Source organism: Clupea harengus, chromosome 16 (genome assembly GCF_900700415.2).
Source record: "Clupea harengus chromosome 16, Ch_v2.0.2, whole genome shotgun sequence".
In the NCBI taxonomy this organism is placed as follows: Eukaryota; Metazoa; Chordata; class Actinopteri; order Clupeiformes; family Clupeidae; genus Clupea; species Clupea harengus.
Window position 1 is genome coordinate 8,432,359 of NC_045167.1, and position 15,535 is coordinate 8,447,893.

General features: G+C 39.5%; 1 protein-coding gene across 1 annotated transcript; it reads left to right on the forward strand.

Moving 5' to 3' along the window:
- Positions 1 to 5,841: 5,841 nt before the first annotated feature.
- On the forward strand, positions 5,842 to 15,526 carry LOC116224197 (cation channel sperm-associated protein subunit beta-like). Its single transcript, XM_031583374.1, has 5 exons — positions 5,842 to 5,999; positions 6,131 to 6,250; positions 6,505 to 6,657; positions 6,743 to 6,847; positions 15,438 to 15,526. The coding sequence occupies exons 2-5, from the start codon at positions 6,169 to 6,171 to the stop codon at positions 15,524 to 15,526; spliced, it is 429 nt and encodes a 142-aa protein (XP_031439234.1). The 5' UTR covers positions 5,842 to 5,999; positions 6,131 to 6,168.
- The last annotated feature ends 9 nt before the right edge of the window (positions 15,527 to 15,535 follow it).

Below are 15,535 nucleotides of genomic sequence, written 5' to 3' on the forward strand. Positions count from 1 at the left end.
GCTGATCTAAGATTCTAAAGCTCTACTGACTGCCTCAAGATTCCTGCACTAGCAAGAAGCCTTTGCTTGCTTACTGTTGTAGCTAGCAGTGTTGAAAGCAGTGAAAACACCCTGATCATGGAATAAATTACATTAAAACATTGACGTCAACTTTGAAAACTCGGCAGCAAGAGCTAGCTACAACAGTTAGCAAGCAAAGGCTTCTTGCTAGCGGAGGAATCTAAAGCTTGCTAGGAGCTAGCTATGTTACCTACTTCGTCATTAAATATCAGTCTTCACCATATAAACACATATGTAGCTACTTAACGGAGTTTGGTAAACGGTTGTCGTGAATATGAGACTCTCCTGCTGTCAAATCTGGACCAATCAGACTGACGCCTCGCAAAATCACATCAACCATTATTGCTGATTACAATAACGGTGTTATCCGATAGTACAGTGTCTATTTCTCGGTAACTTTAAAACAATCTAAGCGAGAAAACGCGGGAAAATGTACATTTACATACAAAACACAGCTGTCAGCGGAGTTTGGTCCGCCATATTTATTTACAATTCGCAGTTGCCAGAGGGAGCTGGCACACAGATGTATGGATATTAGGCAGCTTCAAGGCTGCATCAATACTACCTTGAAAAATGACCGTCACTTGGTCGATTTCAAGGTATCTTATAAACCCGGAAGAGACAGAATAACGGTTTTCGAGCACGCATTTTAATCGCAGACGATCATCCTCATTTAATTGCGGCAGCCAAAATCGTGATCGCGATTAAAATTCAATTAATCGTGCAGCCCTACTTATAGTGTAATGTGTGTGTGAAACCATAACATACAGATATGTATTTACATAGTTTACATTACGAGCACACAACACAGCAAAACTACCATGTAGCTAACGTTAGCGAGCTTGCTAGCAGGCTGGCTAATTTGCCAGACAAATACATAGGCAAGCCAATATTGTGGAAACATACCAAAGTGCTTACTAATAGTATTATGCGTGTCTGAAAACATAAATGCAGATATAGATACTTACATGTCATGTCTAGGACACAATCCAGCTGTTCCTCGTAGCCAGTGGTGGAGGAAGTACTGAAGTTTAGTACTTAAGTAAAAGTACAAGTACCCAGGAAGATAAAAGTAAAAGTAAAAGTAAAAGTACTACATCAACAATCCTACTTAAGTAAAAGTAAAAAGTACTTACTTTTAAATTTACTTTAAGTATTAAAAGTAAAAGTACTCACGCAATGGGTTGTCTCTCAATGTCTAGGCTGTGCCATTTTGATAAAGAAATAGCTACTGGTAATAAATGCCTCTACAGATGTCACTACTAGTAATAATTATAAGCAACAACATTTGTTAATTGGAAAGGTTGGTGTACTTATTGTGCCTACCATCTGTAATACTGTTCACACTATATCTTACAATTCTGCGGATGACAAGTTACCTACAGGGATTATTTGCAAAGTTAATACCATTAAGCCAAATCAATAAAGACACCATGTGATATCTTTAAATCTTTTATTTAATTGTAAACGTGTAAAAAAGGGAAACATGGAACATGAAAAACAAATGTGATTGTAAAACTGGACAGAACAAGGCACGCTAGCTTGACATAGCTAACCTACCAGCTTTATCTTACCACTACGTTAAATATATAATGAAGGTCCAATCATGTTTTTTTATGCTATTGCTGTATGTCAACATGCATTTCGCTAGATAACATTATAATAGCATGTCAGTAAACTAATTAAATACATATATCAATATTCAAAAGTCAGGGACATTAACTTAGCATAGCAATCACTCTGCTTACCTCGATATGCTACTTTAAATTTGAGGGCGAATTATTGAAGGCTAGCAACTCCTTTTTTTGAGGGAGACAGGAAACGCATTGAAACCTCCAGGAGTCATTCTTGGGGCCTTTGAACTCGAACATATTTTTTAAATAGGGCCATGGGTGGCTCATATCAGAGGGCTCAGTTCAGGCCGACTCTGGATCCATGTTGAATAGGCAGTAGTCAGGCTGAATGTTCAACTACAACAGGCAAAGCTACCGCTAGTGCTGCTGCCAAACGCGCAATCTGATATCATTGGAGTTGATAGAGCCACCTGATTGGTTTAAACTTCCAAAACAGCTACGCAATCCATAGTTTTGTGTACGCAACATTTTGGCGAAACTATGTTCATAAAATGTAACGAGTAACAGCACATATTGTAGAAATGTAGCGGAGTAAAAGTATAGATAATAGCTAAAAAATGTAATGGAGTAAAAGTAAAAAGTATGCACTATTATTTTTACTTAAGTAAAGTACAGATACGTAAAAATTTACTTAAGTAAAGTAACGAAGTAAAAATACTTTGTTACATTCCACCACTGCTCGTAGCTTATAGCCATAGCTGTCCATCTGATAAACCATTTTCATAGCCATCTGAATAGCGTCGCCACAAATTATTTCTTCATTTTTTAAGCTATAGCAGTCACGAAGCAAAACTATTTTGATCTTTTTGACCTTTGTGGTATGGATTGGAGAAACATTTTGAATGCGGCCATCTGTTACAGGAAGTGGTTGGTTTGTGGGCACTAGACATGAAAATTACGGTAGAACAAGGAATAAAATTGTACTGTGGCCAAAAAAAACTACACAGTTTTGCAGAAGAGATATATGGCTTTGATTATTCAGGTATGTTTTGGTAAAAAAAAGATTTATCATGGCCACAAGGAGTTCGAGAAGATTGAGATCATATGATATGGGAAATGGAGACATGTTTTGTGCTGTGATGTGAGTACATAAATAAACCACAATAATATCCTCAGTTAAACTATTCAGTGTCATCATTTAGTTGTTTGGATAGTCATCATTTAGTTGTTTTTCATGGCAGAAAACAAGACATTTTGGCAAAGATAGCATGTTTAAATGGACGATTAGTTTGAGGAGGCGTCAGGGGTGGGGCACAGCAGGGGGCACACCACGTTTTTCTTTTGGTGATTTTCTAATGAACTGTTGAACACAGGCATTTGATATTACGTGTGCTTGTGGCAGTATTAGTGCTTTTTCAGATAAAAGTCTGTTTATGGTGAAATGTTTTTTATTTTTGTGGCTACATGCACGTAATTAAGATGTTATCAGCCCGGTTGCGCCCGTGCGACCGCTAGGTGGCGCTTCTGAACTAACAGGTTAATTGTGCCCCTTGAATTCTGCCTAGCAACATGTGCCCGCTTCCCGCAAAAACTGTACCCTGACTCCGTGACCAAGAAAAAAAATAAGATAGATCTACGCAAGTAACGTTACTGCAAGTTGGCTAGTTTTGTACTATTTTGGAAGTTTTTTTTATTTAGCCTACAATGTTGACAAATTGCAAGACACTTATGGACAAACTATAATGAACTAACCCCCGTGTTTTAAGTTGCAGCCTGAAATAATTTCTGTATATGGGCCATTCTACCGAATTGGTGCAAAGTCAGGTTGGAAACATTTAGAAAATGTTTATGTTTGATTCCCAAAACTTTGTCCGTATATATATTGTACCATATCTAAAGTACACATATCTAGTCAATGAACCGTCAATTTTTGTATTGTATTTTCAGAATGTGTTGGAATGTTTTTTCCTCTCCCAAAAATTGTCACTACCGAAACATAGTAATAAACTATAGTAAAAACGTATTATTATTAGCCTTGAAGGTTTTCACAATGAAATCAATAAAAATGAAATTTTTACCAAATTTCAAAGTTCAATTTATACAATTCATCAAAATCTAAGTGCAATATTTCTTTGTAAAATGCAAAATACTGATCATATTGATTCCAGAGTTGATCATTGATGAAATTAAACATACATTAAACCAATCAGTATCATAACATTTTAGTTGATTACTCAATATACTTAATTTTTTACAAAACATCCAGTGTTTCTGTAGTGACTGCACTGTTTCGGTAGTGACAGCACTGTTTCGGTAGTGACCACAGTATTTTGTTTGCAAGGTTGTATCATATTTCCTCAACCTTTTTGCTTAATCTTAACTCATACCATGCTTTAGGTTAGGAATATTAAAATCACAAATGTTTTGTGCTTTTGCTGTCTTTTCCTCCATGATTTTCTGACCTTCTTTTGCTCCCTGTTGGATAAATCACTGATACATTTCAACTTTCCTTCTTCCTTTCGTTTCTTATTTCTTTCTCTTTCCTTCCTTAAATATTCTTGTTGTTTCACTGGGTCATCCCTCACTCTTTGTCGGTATTCTCTCAGCCTCTCTGCTCCAATTTTTCCTTTTGGCATTTTGGTGTCTTATGATTCTTTCTCAGAAATCAGCATTATCTACATGTTTACCATTTAGTCCACACAACACATTTATTTCAAAATGATGGGATTGAACTACTTACCATTCCATTTTGTCACTACCGAAACAATCATGTCACTACCGAAACTTTACCATATGTTTTGGTAGTGACTGTTTCGGTAGTGACTGTTTAGGTAGTGACAATTCTAGCTAAATTTAAGCATAAATAAATAATTCTAGCAAACACACGGCTAGCAAACACATCTTTGAAGAGGTGTACACACAAACAAACATAATACTTTACGTAAAACCCCCAAAAGTTTACTTAATTGAAGAAAAATGACAATGACAATTCTTAAGGTTACACACTGATTTTCAGACTTTGGAACACATTTATATCAAAAGTATGGGATCTAGCTACTTACCACTCAGCCATGAGGGACAGGGATGCAGTATCACTGCCTGGTTATAAATGCAGGGGTGTGACTAAAAAACAGGCGCAGCCAATGGACTAAAACTCCTGTGTTTCGGTAGTGACATGAAAACTATGGACATGATTTCTTGAGTATAGTTTATTTATTTTTTAATTAAACCCACAATAAATCTAAATCTTCCAAGTTCTGTTTAAACTTAATCATAAAGATCTTTGAAATTAGATAATTGAAAAAAATGTAAAAAGTGTTATTTACAGAAATTGGAATTTAGATGCCAGGGTTGGGGACAGCTACTTCCCAATAGAAAGTACCCTATAAATGATGATTTTGTATATATTTAGCTTATCCCTATCTCATTTACTGTCTTGGGTTTAAATATACCATAACATATTCTTAGTAAATATCTATGTCTGAATACCTAATTGTTTTGTAAATAGTTTTTCTTGTTGTGGGACCACACTTTGCACCAATTCGGTAGAATGGCCCATATAAGCCAACATTTTATGTATCAAGGAAATCTGCAAGAACATTGACTTTTTACAAAGTTTTGTTCATTTAGCACCATGATTTGTTGCTGTTATTTGTTTTTCAGTTATGATATTCACTTCATGTTGCATGCATAGGCTAAGTTGATATTCACATAATAAGAGTTAATGATTTCTGCTACTTTGCTTTTGTGATACTGACATGACGTCATACAAAATTGCCCCACTAGAAATTTCCGGCTAAAATCGCCACTGTGTCCACTTATAACAATACACGTCTCACAAAGGGTGCTAATTACTTTTCAACCAACTAGTTGAACATGATAAATATGACATCCACAGGTAATGGATTGCAAGCTGGCGAGTGAAGCAAGCTCAATTCAAAAGTATCAGCTGTATACTTCGGCTGGGTTGCTACCCAAGATGAAGATCCACAATCGCACCAACTCAGCTGCTTTCACATTCACCTTAAGTATAGTAAGCCTGAACCACACGAATGTGGTTGAATTGCTTTCTCTGGGCTGTGCTATGTATGTATGATACTCATTTGTTTTACACGGTTGTTTACGCACCTTGCAAGTTACTGTGTCATTCTCTTTAGGAAAATGTGCTTAAATAACCAATTATGTGTATCTTGTCCAGTCTCCCCTATCATCACTGGTACCTCTTTGTTTCCTTTTTTGAATTTCTATTTCTATCTTTGGTGCTCTTTAACTTCTATTCTCCCTCACTTGGTGGTATTATTTGTTTTCAGAATACATCTACATGGAGGGTTACTGTCCCTAGACACAACATAACCATCAACACAGGTGCAGATGGCCCTAGTGGACCTTTGATATCTTGTGTTTTTAATCAGTATTCCTACATCCATCTCGTCATGGCTGATATTGTTTAATCTCCCAACTTTTCTATCCCCTAACCTTCCCCTGTCCCTGGACAGGGATTGCACCCGTGGACCAGTGGTATGTTGAGATTAGCATGTTCCAAGGCTTTGAAGCGTTACATGCAAAAGCCCAGCTGCTTGAGACGCTCAAGGGAACCATGCTAGACGTGACCAGAGGTAAGGGAGATGGCCTTGAGCCACAAGAAGAAACTTCCCTGAGTTAACCATGAGACAGCATGACACACTGTTTTTTCACGCTAGCTTTGCAGGAACATACCTGATATTTTGAATTTTTAACATCAGTTATACAAGATTAAATAGAGGCACTGATATACTTATGTGTTGGATGTGCAATGAATGTTGTCGTGTCAGGTGTTCTGAGTTTAACCTGGTAAGTTCTTCGTTGTAACGTGATGGTGTTTCTGTGATAGAGCCCATACTTCAGTGGACCATTGGCAAAGAGATTTCACCTCAGGCCATCCTACTACATGAACATAGCATCATCAAAATGCGGGTCACCCAGAGTCCATGTGCCAGTGACGTGGCTGTAATGGCACCCATTTTTAAGCCAGGAGGCAACACAGGTTGGTGGGGACGCCAGGGCATTAAATTAAAAGTGGTTGTTAATATGTCCATGTTTGTTTAATGTGTGTGCGTTGTGCATTTCAGGAATTATTCTAAGTGTGACCAAGTCAAGTTTCACATCCAATGACCGATGGTTTAACGTGACGGAAGAGCTGTATAGACTACAGACTTTAGAAAAAGGACCACGAGGTAAATCAAAGATTTCTGGAGGTGTATTTCAAGGTACTCCTGCAGGGAGTCAATTCCAACATCAAGTAGAGGCAGGCAAAAGACTCAAGAGTCTCACAGGGTTACAGTATATATACAGACAATCATGGGAGGTTACCGTTGGGTCAAGGGTCAACATTGGGGAATGTGTTTACAGGTCAAGATGGGGAAGGGGGCATGTGAGTGGGAGGGGAGGGGAGGTGACCTTCCTACGGAAGGTTCCGGAACACACACACAAAGGCAAGATGGTGGATAGGTGATGTGTATCCCCCTCCCCACCTAGGGCAGGCAGGATGTCTGCTAGGGCAGGGGTTCTCAAACTTTTTGGGGCCAGGGACCCCTTAAAGGGTAGAACATTTTCCGAGGACCCCCTCATAATCGCATCCCAAATTAAACGATATAGGCTTATAGCTATTTGTAATGTGTTATGCTTTTGGACTCTTTTACTCTAAAATCATATACCGTATTTTCCGGACTATAAGCCGCTACTTTTTTCCCACGCTTTGAACCTCGCGGCTTAAACAACGATGCGGCTAATTTATGGATTATGATACCTGTGACTGTATACGGTGGCTTTGTGTTTACGGTGGCTTTGTGGAGCTAGGATGCTAGCATGGATGCAGCCGCATGGATGCTTAGCTCCACGCGATTTCTCAGTATCTCTCAATAACTTAACTAATGTCAAAATAACCACAGTCTACCAGCGTAGACAGAACACAACTCAAAACACTTTAGAAAATAAAATAAACGTTTACAACAATACAAATCCAGTCTTCAAGTTCTTTAGCTCACTGGTTTCAAACTAGCGTCTGTCTTCAATCTAACGTTCTAGCTTCTGATTGACTCTTGCGACTGTGCGCTCTTAAAGCAACAGTGCACTTATCTAACTGGCAAAACTAACTATTGTATTAGTTTTGATATTCATTTTAGCCTGTGTAAAGTTAATTTGTTTCAATGTTGCGGTAGTCACCTGCGGCTTATAGACATGTGCGGCTTATTTATGTTAAAAATAATTATTTTTAAAAAATTCAGTGCGTGAGGCTTATATTCAGGTGCGCTCAATAGTCCGGAAATTACGGTAGTACTAATATTACAATAATATAACTTCTAATTACTACTATAACTACTAACTAATATTATTGTTTTACATAATCACTGTATTACATTTGGCATTATTTGACAGTATGTAGGATAGATTTGTAAATTATCTTTTGGAAAATGTGCTGAGAAGCTAAATAATGTTTACCTTCCATAAAAACCAAATATTGATGGAATACATTTTTTTATCAAAGCAGATTGTAGAGTTTTCCAATACAACTCTACAGAGATGATTCTGAAGATTTATTTTTAACAAAGACATTAACAAACATAAAATATCCACCTAATGTTATCAAAAACTGGTATCCCGACTGACACTCCGTACAAATCTCTGTACAAAAAATATGATAAACTCTTTTCAGTGGTGGTGTTGTGTGTGTGTGTGTGTGTCATCAATGAGAAGGGTGTTCCTGTCTCTCAGCACATAGTTTGTCCAGTGCAGTTTATTGACCCGGTCTTGTTGTCACTGAACGATGGCAACCTTTGGAAGCCAGATATCTGCAGTTGTTTTATGGCTGATGTGATGAGCACTTGTCTGTATTAGCGTTGTCACAAACACTTAACAAATGGCATTCATATAAGGATTAGCCTCCAGCAAGATACTAATGAAAACAACATGGTGACATCACTGCATTGATTATACACGTATAGCGTTTTCTTTCTAGAGGCTCATTTTGACAATGAACTGGGCTACGTTCTTGCAGCCAAATTGAAAGCTAGATCAACGTCTTAAACGAGAATAGCTACATGCAATAGGGCCATCTGATATGCCTTCGGCTAACCTATCTTTAAAAAAGGGCCTTCTGCAACGATAAACACGACCCATACTGATGGAAGATACAAACTTTATCAGTACACAATGAAACTTGTACAATCCTAAAAAACTGGGCCTTATTAAAGGCCCCGTCACACCATGACGTTCTGGTCAACGTTCTCTGAACTTTCTAATCGTTCAATTTCAGGCGTTCTAGGGCGATGTGGACACATCTGCCGTGTTACTAACGAAAGAATAGCGTAGGACTGACACATGACTAGCATGGGACTGACGCATGAGGAGTGTGTAACACCGACCAAGTGACGTGTCACTGGTCCGCGACAAACGTGTGCTGACGTGTCACTCCAGCGCGACAAACGATAAGTCAACCTTAGAAGAGCGTGTTAAGCGTGTAATTCACGTGTGAATAATGACAGAAAAGCGTTTTGCTGGCGTGTGGGTTTTATGGTCAAACAGGTATAAAACGCTGGAAAATCATAGTGGATTCAGTTGATCTGAACAGTGACCATCATGCCTCCAAGACCACGAAAAGGTGTGAAGGGGGCTTCTGCTACTAGCGCTGCTGCAAGTAAGAAGATGATAAATGCTGCTGAAAGTAAGAAGAATACAAAGCCTCTTTCACTAGCAATGCCTTCGGACGATGATTTACTGTTATTATTACTGTGATTTACGAAATAACGGGCGTTATTCCTGGGGTTTGATGTTATTAAAATAAATGATTTAAATTTGACACTGAATTTGTGTTTCTCAGTGTTTATTATTAGAAAACATCAACACATCCACACACATTGTCCATGTCACAAGAGTCTTCATATCATATCCATCTGCCATGGAACAGCACCAGCTATAACAGTGCTCAGCTATGTTCAAGTTCAGTACATCTACTTCATGCTGGCTCAAGCAAGCATATACCCTCCACTCCGCTTTTCGCTAGATTATGCAATGACCTTGCATGACATGATAGCATTGAATATGTAGATGTATAGTGCACAGAATAATGTTTGCAATGATGTAAGTTGCGTTTGTTGATCATGTATGGTTAATAACATTAATTGTAGAAGGGACATGATAAAATCAAGATCTTCCCTTGGTGAAAAAACTTTCGCCGATATCTTCCTACGAGAGATGGGTTAGGTGCTCAAATTTCCCTGGATCAAAGAGGACGTTAGTAGGCATGTCCAAACTAAAAATCACGTCTCAGGATTGCTGCGTACATAAGTTATTTTGGGTGCATCAACTGTAGGTACTTAGTCTACCCTACCCAACGTCTGACTACGATAGCCAAACGCGTGCAAAGTTAATAAAACGTTCCACGAAAGTTCTCCAGCGTTTAAATTAAACGTTGAAGAACGCTGATCTCCATGAGAACTTTTGTGCATGTTCAAAACGTATTTTTTGGACCAGCGTTCTCCGACGATTACCGACGATTACCGACGATTACAGCGTTCACCAGCTTTCACACAAAGCTCTTCTGGCGCAATACCAGCGACCATGGACGATTACCAACGTTTCCTCTAACATCATAGAACGTTGACCAGAACGTCATGGTGTGACTGGGCCTTAACATTCGGTCCTTAACATCAAAAGGTGCACTTATAAATGAGCTGATAACGGACAACAACATTCAAATACTTTTCCTAACTGAAACCTGACTAAAACCAGATGAATTCCTAGCCTTAAATGACTCCACCCCTCCAAGTCATGTTAACTGCCACATCCCCCGCAGCACAGGGCGTGGGGGTGGAGTAGCTACAATTTCCCTTGCTAACCTATGTATTTCCCCAAGACCTAAATTTAAATTTGCATCATTTGAAGTCCTTGTACTTCATCTTATGCATCCAAACTCAAAAGCCACTCAGTCGGTCACTCTTGTGACACTATATAGACCACCAGGCCCCTACACTGAATTTTTATCTGAATTTTCCGACTTCCTATCCGCCCTGGTTGTAAACTCTGATAAAATCCTCATAGTGGGAGATTTTAATATCCACATGGATAATGAAAATAATAGCCTTACAATTGCATTCCCTTATTAAGCGAGACATTACTTAATGTAATGAATAATTCACTAATTTCAGGATACGTCCCCAAATCATTCAAAATAGCAGTGATCAAACCATCTCTCAAAAAACCTAACCTTGATCCTAAAAATCTAGCTAACTATAGACCCATATCTAACCTCCCCTTCTTGTCAAAAATACTTGAAAAAATAGTAGCTAAGCAACTTACTTCCTTTCTACACCAAAATAAAATAGAAGAAACCCTCCAATCTGGCTTTAGAGCCCACCACAGCACTGAAACGGCCTTAGTCAAAGTCCTGAATGACCTACTAATCGCATCCGATCATGGGTGCACCTCAATACTAGTTCTCCTAGACCTTAGTGCCGCCTTCGACACTATAGATCACCATATCCTATTACAGAGACTTGAACATCATGTTGGCATCAAAGGCTGTGCCCTATCCTGGTTTAGATCTTACTTCTCTAAACGCCATCAATTCGTTCATGTCCATGAGAAGTCATACAATCACACTAGAGTAAGCTACGGTGTTCCCCAAGGCTCTGTCCTCGGACCACTGCTGTTTTCCCTTTACATGCTACCCTTAGGTGCTGTCATAAGGAACCATGGTATCAACTTCCACTGCTATGCTGATGACACCCAACTCTACCTATCCATGAAACCTGATGAAATTGTACATTTACCCAAGATAGAAACTTGCCTGCAAGATGTAAAATCTTGGATGGCTAACAACTTCCTGCTCCTCAACTCTGATAAAACTGAGGTTATGCTTGTAGGCCCCGATCAATTGAGAATGACACTATCTAGCCATCTATCCACACTCGATGGCATCCCAATACCCAATACTAGCATCTAAAACCTTGGGGTAACTATCAACCAAGACCTCCTACTTGACTCACACATAAAACAGATCTCAAAGACATAATTTTTTCATTTACGCAATATTTCCAAAATTAGAAAAGTCTTATCCCTCCAAGATGCAGAAAAACTAATCCACGCATTTATTACTTCCCGACTAGATTACTGCAATGCTCTCCTGTCCGGATGCAGCATCAACTCAATAAAGAGCCTTCAACTTATACAGAACGCTGCTGCCCGTACACTCACCAGAACTAAAAAATATGAGCACATCTCACCTGTACTTGCCTCTCTGCATTGGCTCCCTGTCAAAAGTAGAATTGATTTCAAAGTACTCCTGCTAACATACAAAGCCCTAAATGACCTGGCTCCAAACTACCTCAAGGAATTAGTTGTCCCCTACTGCCCTCCAAGACCGCTCCGTTCCCAGAGTGCAGGCCTCCTTGTAATTCCAAGAATATCAAAAACCACAGTAGGAGGCAGAGCCTTTAGCTACCGAGCCCCCCTCCTCGGGAATAATCTCCCTGCCTCCATTTGAGATGCAGACACCCTACCGATATTCAAATCGAGACTAAAGACATTCCTCTTCAGTGCATCCTATAGCCATAAGTAATTGCGTCAACTAAGCCTAACCTTAACTAAAAATACGTAGCACATACACACGTAGGGTACACACCCGCTCTGCCCCTGATCGTCTTGAGTGGGCCTAGGGGCTGAGCAGGGGGGAGAGACAACAAGGCCAATCCCGGCATGGAGGTTGCCCTGCCCATTCTGGTGGCGCGCCTCTCATCTCTCACTCCTGTGATGCTTTTCCATAGGGCCACTTGGTAGATAGGTAAACAGATGCTAGTGTGAGACAAAATTAAACCAAAACCTACATTGAGGGCACTTTAGAAAGGTGCATCCTATAGCCATAAGTAATTGCGTCAACTAAGCCTAACCTTAAGTAAAAATACGTAGCACATACACACGTAGGGTATACACCCTGGATCCTCCACCAAGTCAACGGGAAGGTAAATACAAGGTAAATTACAAGGTAAAACAGTTCACCAAACTGTTAGGAAAGGCTAATTAGCCATTAGACAGATTAGCCAACCGAAAACCGAATTTCGCCCGAAATAGCAACCGCTAGCAGACTCAAAAAACATATGCAACTAAATATTTTACCCTATTACATACAGTACCAGTCAACAGTTTGGACACAACTTCTAATTTCCACCTTCAGTTTTTTCTTTATTTTTATTATTTTCTAAATTGTAGATTAATACTGAAGACATTTAAACTACGAAAGAACACATATGGAATTATGTACTAAACAAAAAAAGTGTTGTCTTCAATGTAGAAAATAATAAAAGTAAAGAAAAAACTTCTCAAAAAAATGAGAAGGTGTGTCCAAACTTTTGACTGGTACTGTAAACCAAACAAACCTCGTAATATGTAATACCCCCCTAATCAACTAAACTGAACTAAAATCTAAATAATATACTAAATAATATTCCCTTACACCTAGCCAGGCAGCCTCTCTCTCTCTCTCTCTCTCTCTCTCTCTCTCTCTCTCTCTCCTCTCATATCACATTGCTAATGCTTATAATAATACTGATAAAATGGCCATATTGCCTACTGTAAATCTACTACCCAAAGGTATCTCCTTATCTGTGTCTGAAATAAATGTCTACTAACATAAATGTTCTCTCTCCCTTGTAGCATGTTCCAATTGCTGATGGAAGTGGAAAAATTGCTCCTCACCCCCACTACTCCTCAACTACGCATATGGACAGCCAAACTCTACCCACTCACTCTGTTCTTTTTCTTTCTCTCCTAATCCAGACTATCTTCGCTATGGGACGCTGCTGTAGTCTCTCCACCCGTTCTACCCGTAGAAACCCTCGGCCAATTGCACCCACCGCCACGCACTGCCGTACACTTACTCTACCTCGTACCCTATGCTTGCATTTATATACAATATATAATATTGCCACCATCAACATGTTTCTCTGCTCCTACTCCCCTTACCCCTGTAACAGTAAACCTTTGAGCACAGTGTATACCCACTTAACTGGTCTTGTTTGTATCATGTATTTACCACCGGATGTCTGTATATATATTATGTACACCTACCAAATGCAGGATATGTACAACACCTGTTGTTTCCCATCCCCTTCTGCCACACAACCCTTCCCCCATCCCCCCTTCCTATCTCCACCCGGCCGACCTCAAGCAGATGGGTCCCCCCTTATGTGCCGTGGTTCTGCTTAAGGTTCCTTCCTGACTAACAGGGAGTTTTTTCTTGCCCGTGTTGCCATTGTGCTTGCACTAAGGGGGTTCAGGCTCTGGGCTCTGTAAAGCGCCTAGAGACAATTGTATTGTTATGGCGCTATATAAATAAAATGTAATTGAATTGAATTGAAGATTAAATGCATCACTTGCAGATTATGGCAGTTAACATTACTAGCGTGAAAAGTGCGGTTTAGTTACGTTAACCACACTGCATTATGATCATTGTACTACGCATAGTCAAAATTCTGTGATGGGGAAAATCGCTTGTCGCTAAACTAGGCTAAGACTACTCGTGTTAGGCTGTATATGGGTGACCTTGGGGGTGTTCATGTTTATAATCACATTTGCTAAACTGTCGGGGTGTCTGTCTGAGAGGTCCTTAGCCATATTTGACGTGTTACCTCCCTTTGCCTGAGTGGCTTTGAAGCATGTTTTACAGACGGGTCTCTGTGTGTCGATGGGCTTTCCTTCACAGTCTGCTTCGTATCCGAAGTACTTCCAGATCTCACTTATTTTTTTAAAACAAGCCGAGGACGGTCGGCCAGAGCTCCTGCACATGAGGCCATGTCTCTCCTGAGATCACTCGCTGTGAGTGAAGGCTGTCTGTTGCATGTGTGAGAGTTGGGCAGCCCCGCCATTGCAGTCAATGCGTGCAGGCAACCTGACAGGGAGCGGAACAGTGAGTGCGCTCTGATTGCGTGCTATTTTAATGAAGTAACTATACTTATACCTTTCAAAACTTTTCTAGTATCGGTACACTGTGTAACATTAGTCTACATGTTTTGTATACTGTATTGCAATACATTTAAAAATGTAAAAACCTTTGGAAGCCAGACTTTTTCGCGGACCCCCAGGCAAGGCGGATCCCAGTTTGAGAACCGCTGTGCTAGGGTGTCAAGAGCAGACATTCATGAGGCCTACTTAGCATAGGCCATGGTTGTGGCTTTCCAAGGGTGTGCCCAGACTGTCAATACACATGGCACACACACACACACACACACAGGAGAACATACTTTCAATGCGATGGTAAGTATATAAATTAATGGTAATATCAATTTCCATCAAACGTAACCAATGCCTGTGAGTCCTAATGTGTGTCCGTTACACCTGATCAGTTTTTAGTGATCTTAGACTGTTGAATACATAGAAAATATATATATAAACAACACTAAGCCTCTTATAGTTGTATTCATTATTAATATTAACATGGAAGTCTGACTGTTACAATTTTTCGCAAATGCTGAACTAATATGCAAAAATAAAAGTTATGTCACAGTCACAGTTTGTTGCTGTATGTCATTACCATTTTAATTTGATTCAGTGAAAGTTTGATTGAAAATCAAATTGCCTTCTCATTAAAGCAGCAATACGTAGTTCTGTTCCAAAACTAGGAAGGTAACTACCTAAAAGACATGCAAAAACCTTGCAAACACCACCAACAGCCCAGCTGACAGTGATAGAAGCGCGCCAACACACTAACTGGTGTCTTTTGGCAGTTTAGCTGGCAATGTCATGCGTGTGAAAGCTTTTCTTCCATTTTTGCAGAGTGTACCAGCCCATTAGAGAACTTCATATTGGACACATCCTGGATAGGAAGTGGGGATGGCACAGGTGTTTATTTGTTCTTTACATGACCATATGTT

Coding starts and splice junctions, on each gene's coding strand:
- LOC116224197 (XM_031583374.1), top strand. CDS start 6,169: ATGTTCCAAGGCTTTGAAGCGTTACATGCAAAAGCCCAGCTGCTTGAG. Junction 6,658..6,742: donor TAAGCCAGGAGGCAACACAG/GTTGGTGGGGAC, acceptor TGTGCATTTCAG/GAATTATTCTAAGTGTGACC. Junction 6,848..15,437: donor TTTAGAAAAAGGACCACGAG/GTAAATCAAAGA, acceptor CCATTTTTGCAG/AGTGTACCAGCCCATTAGAG.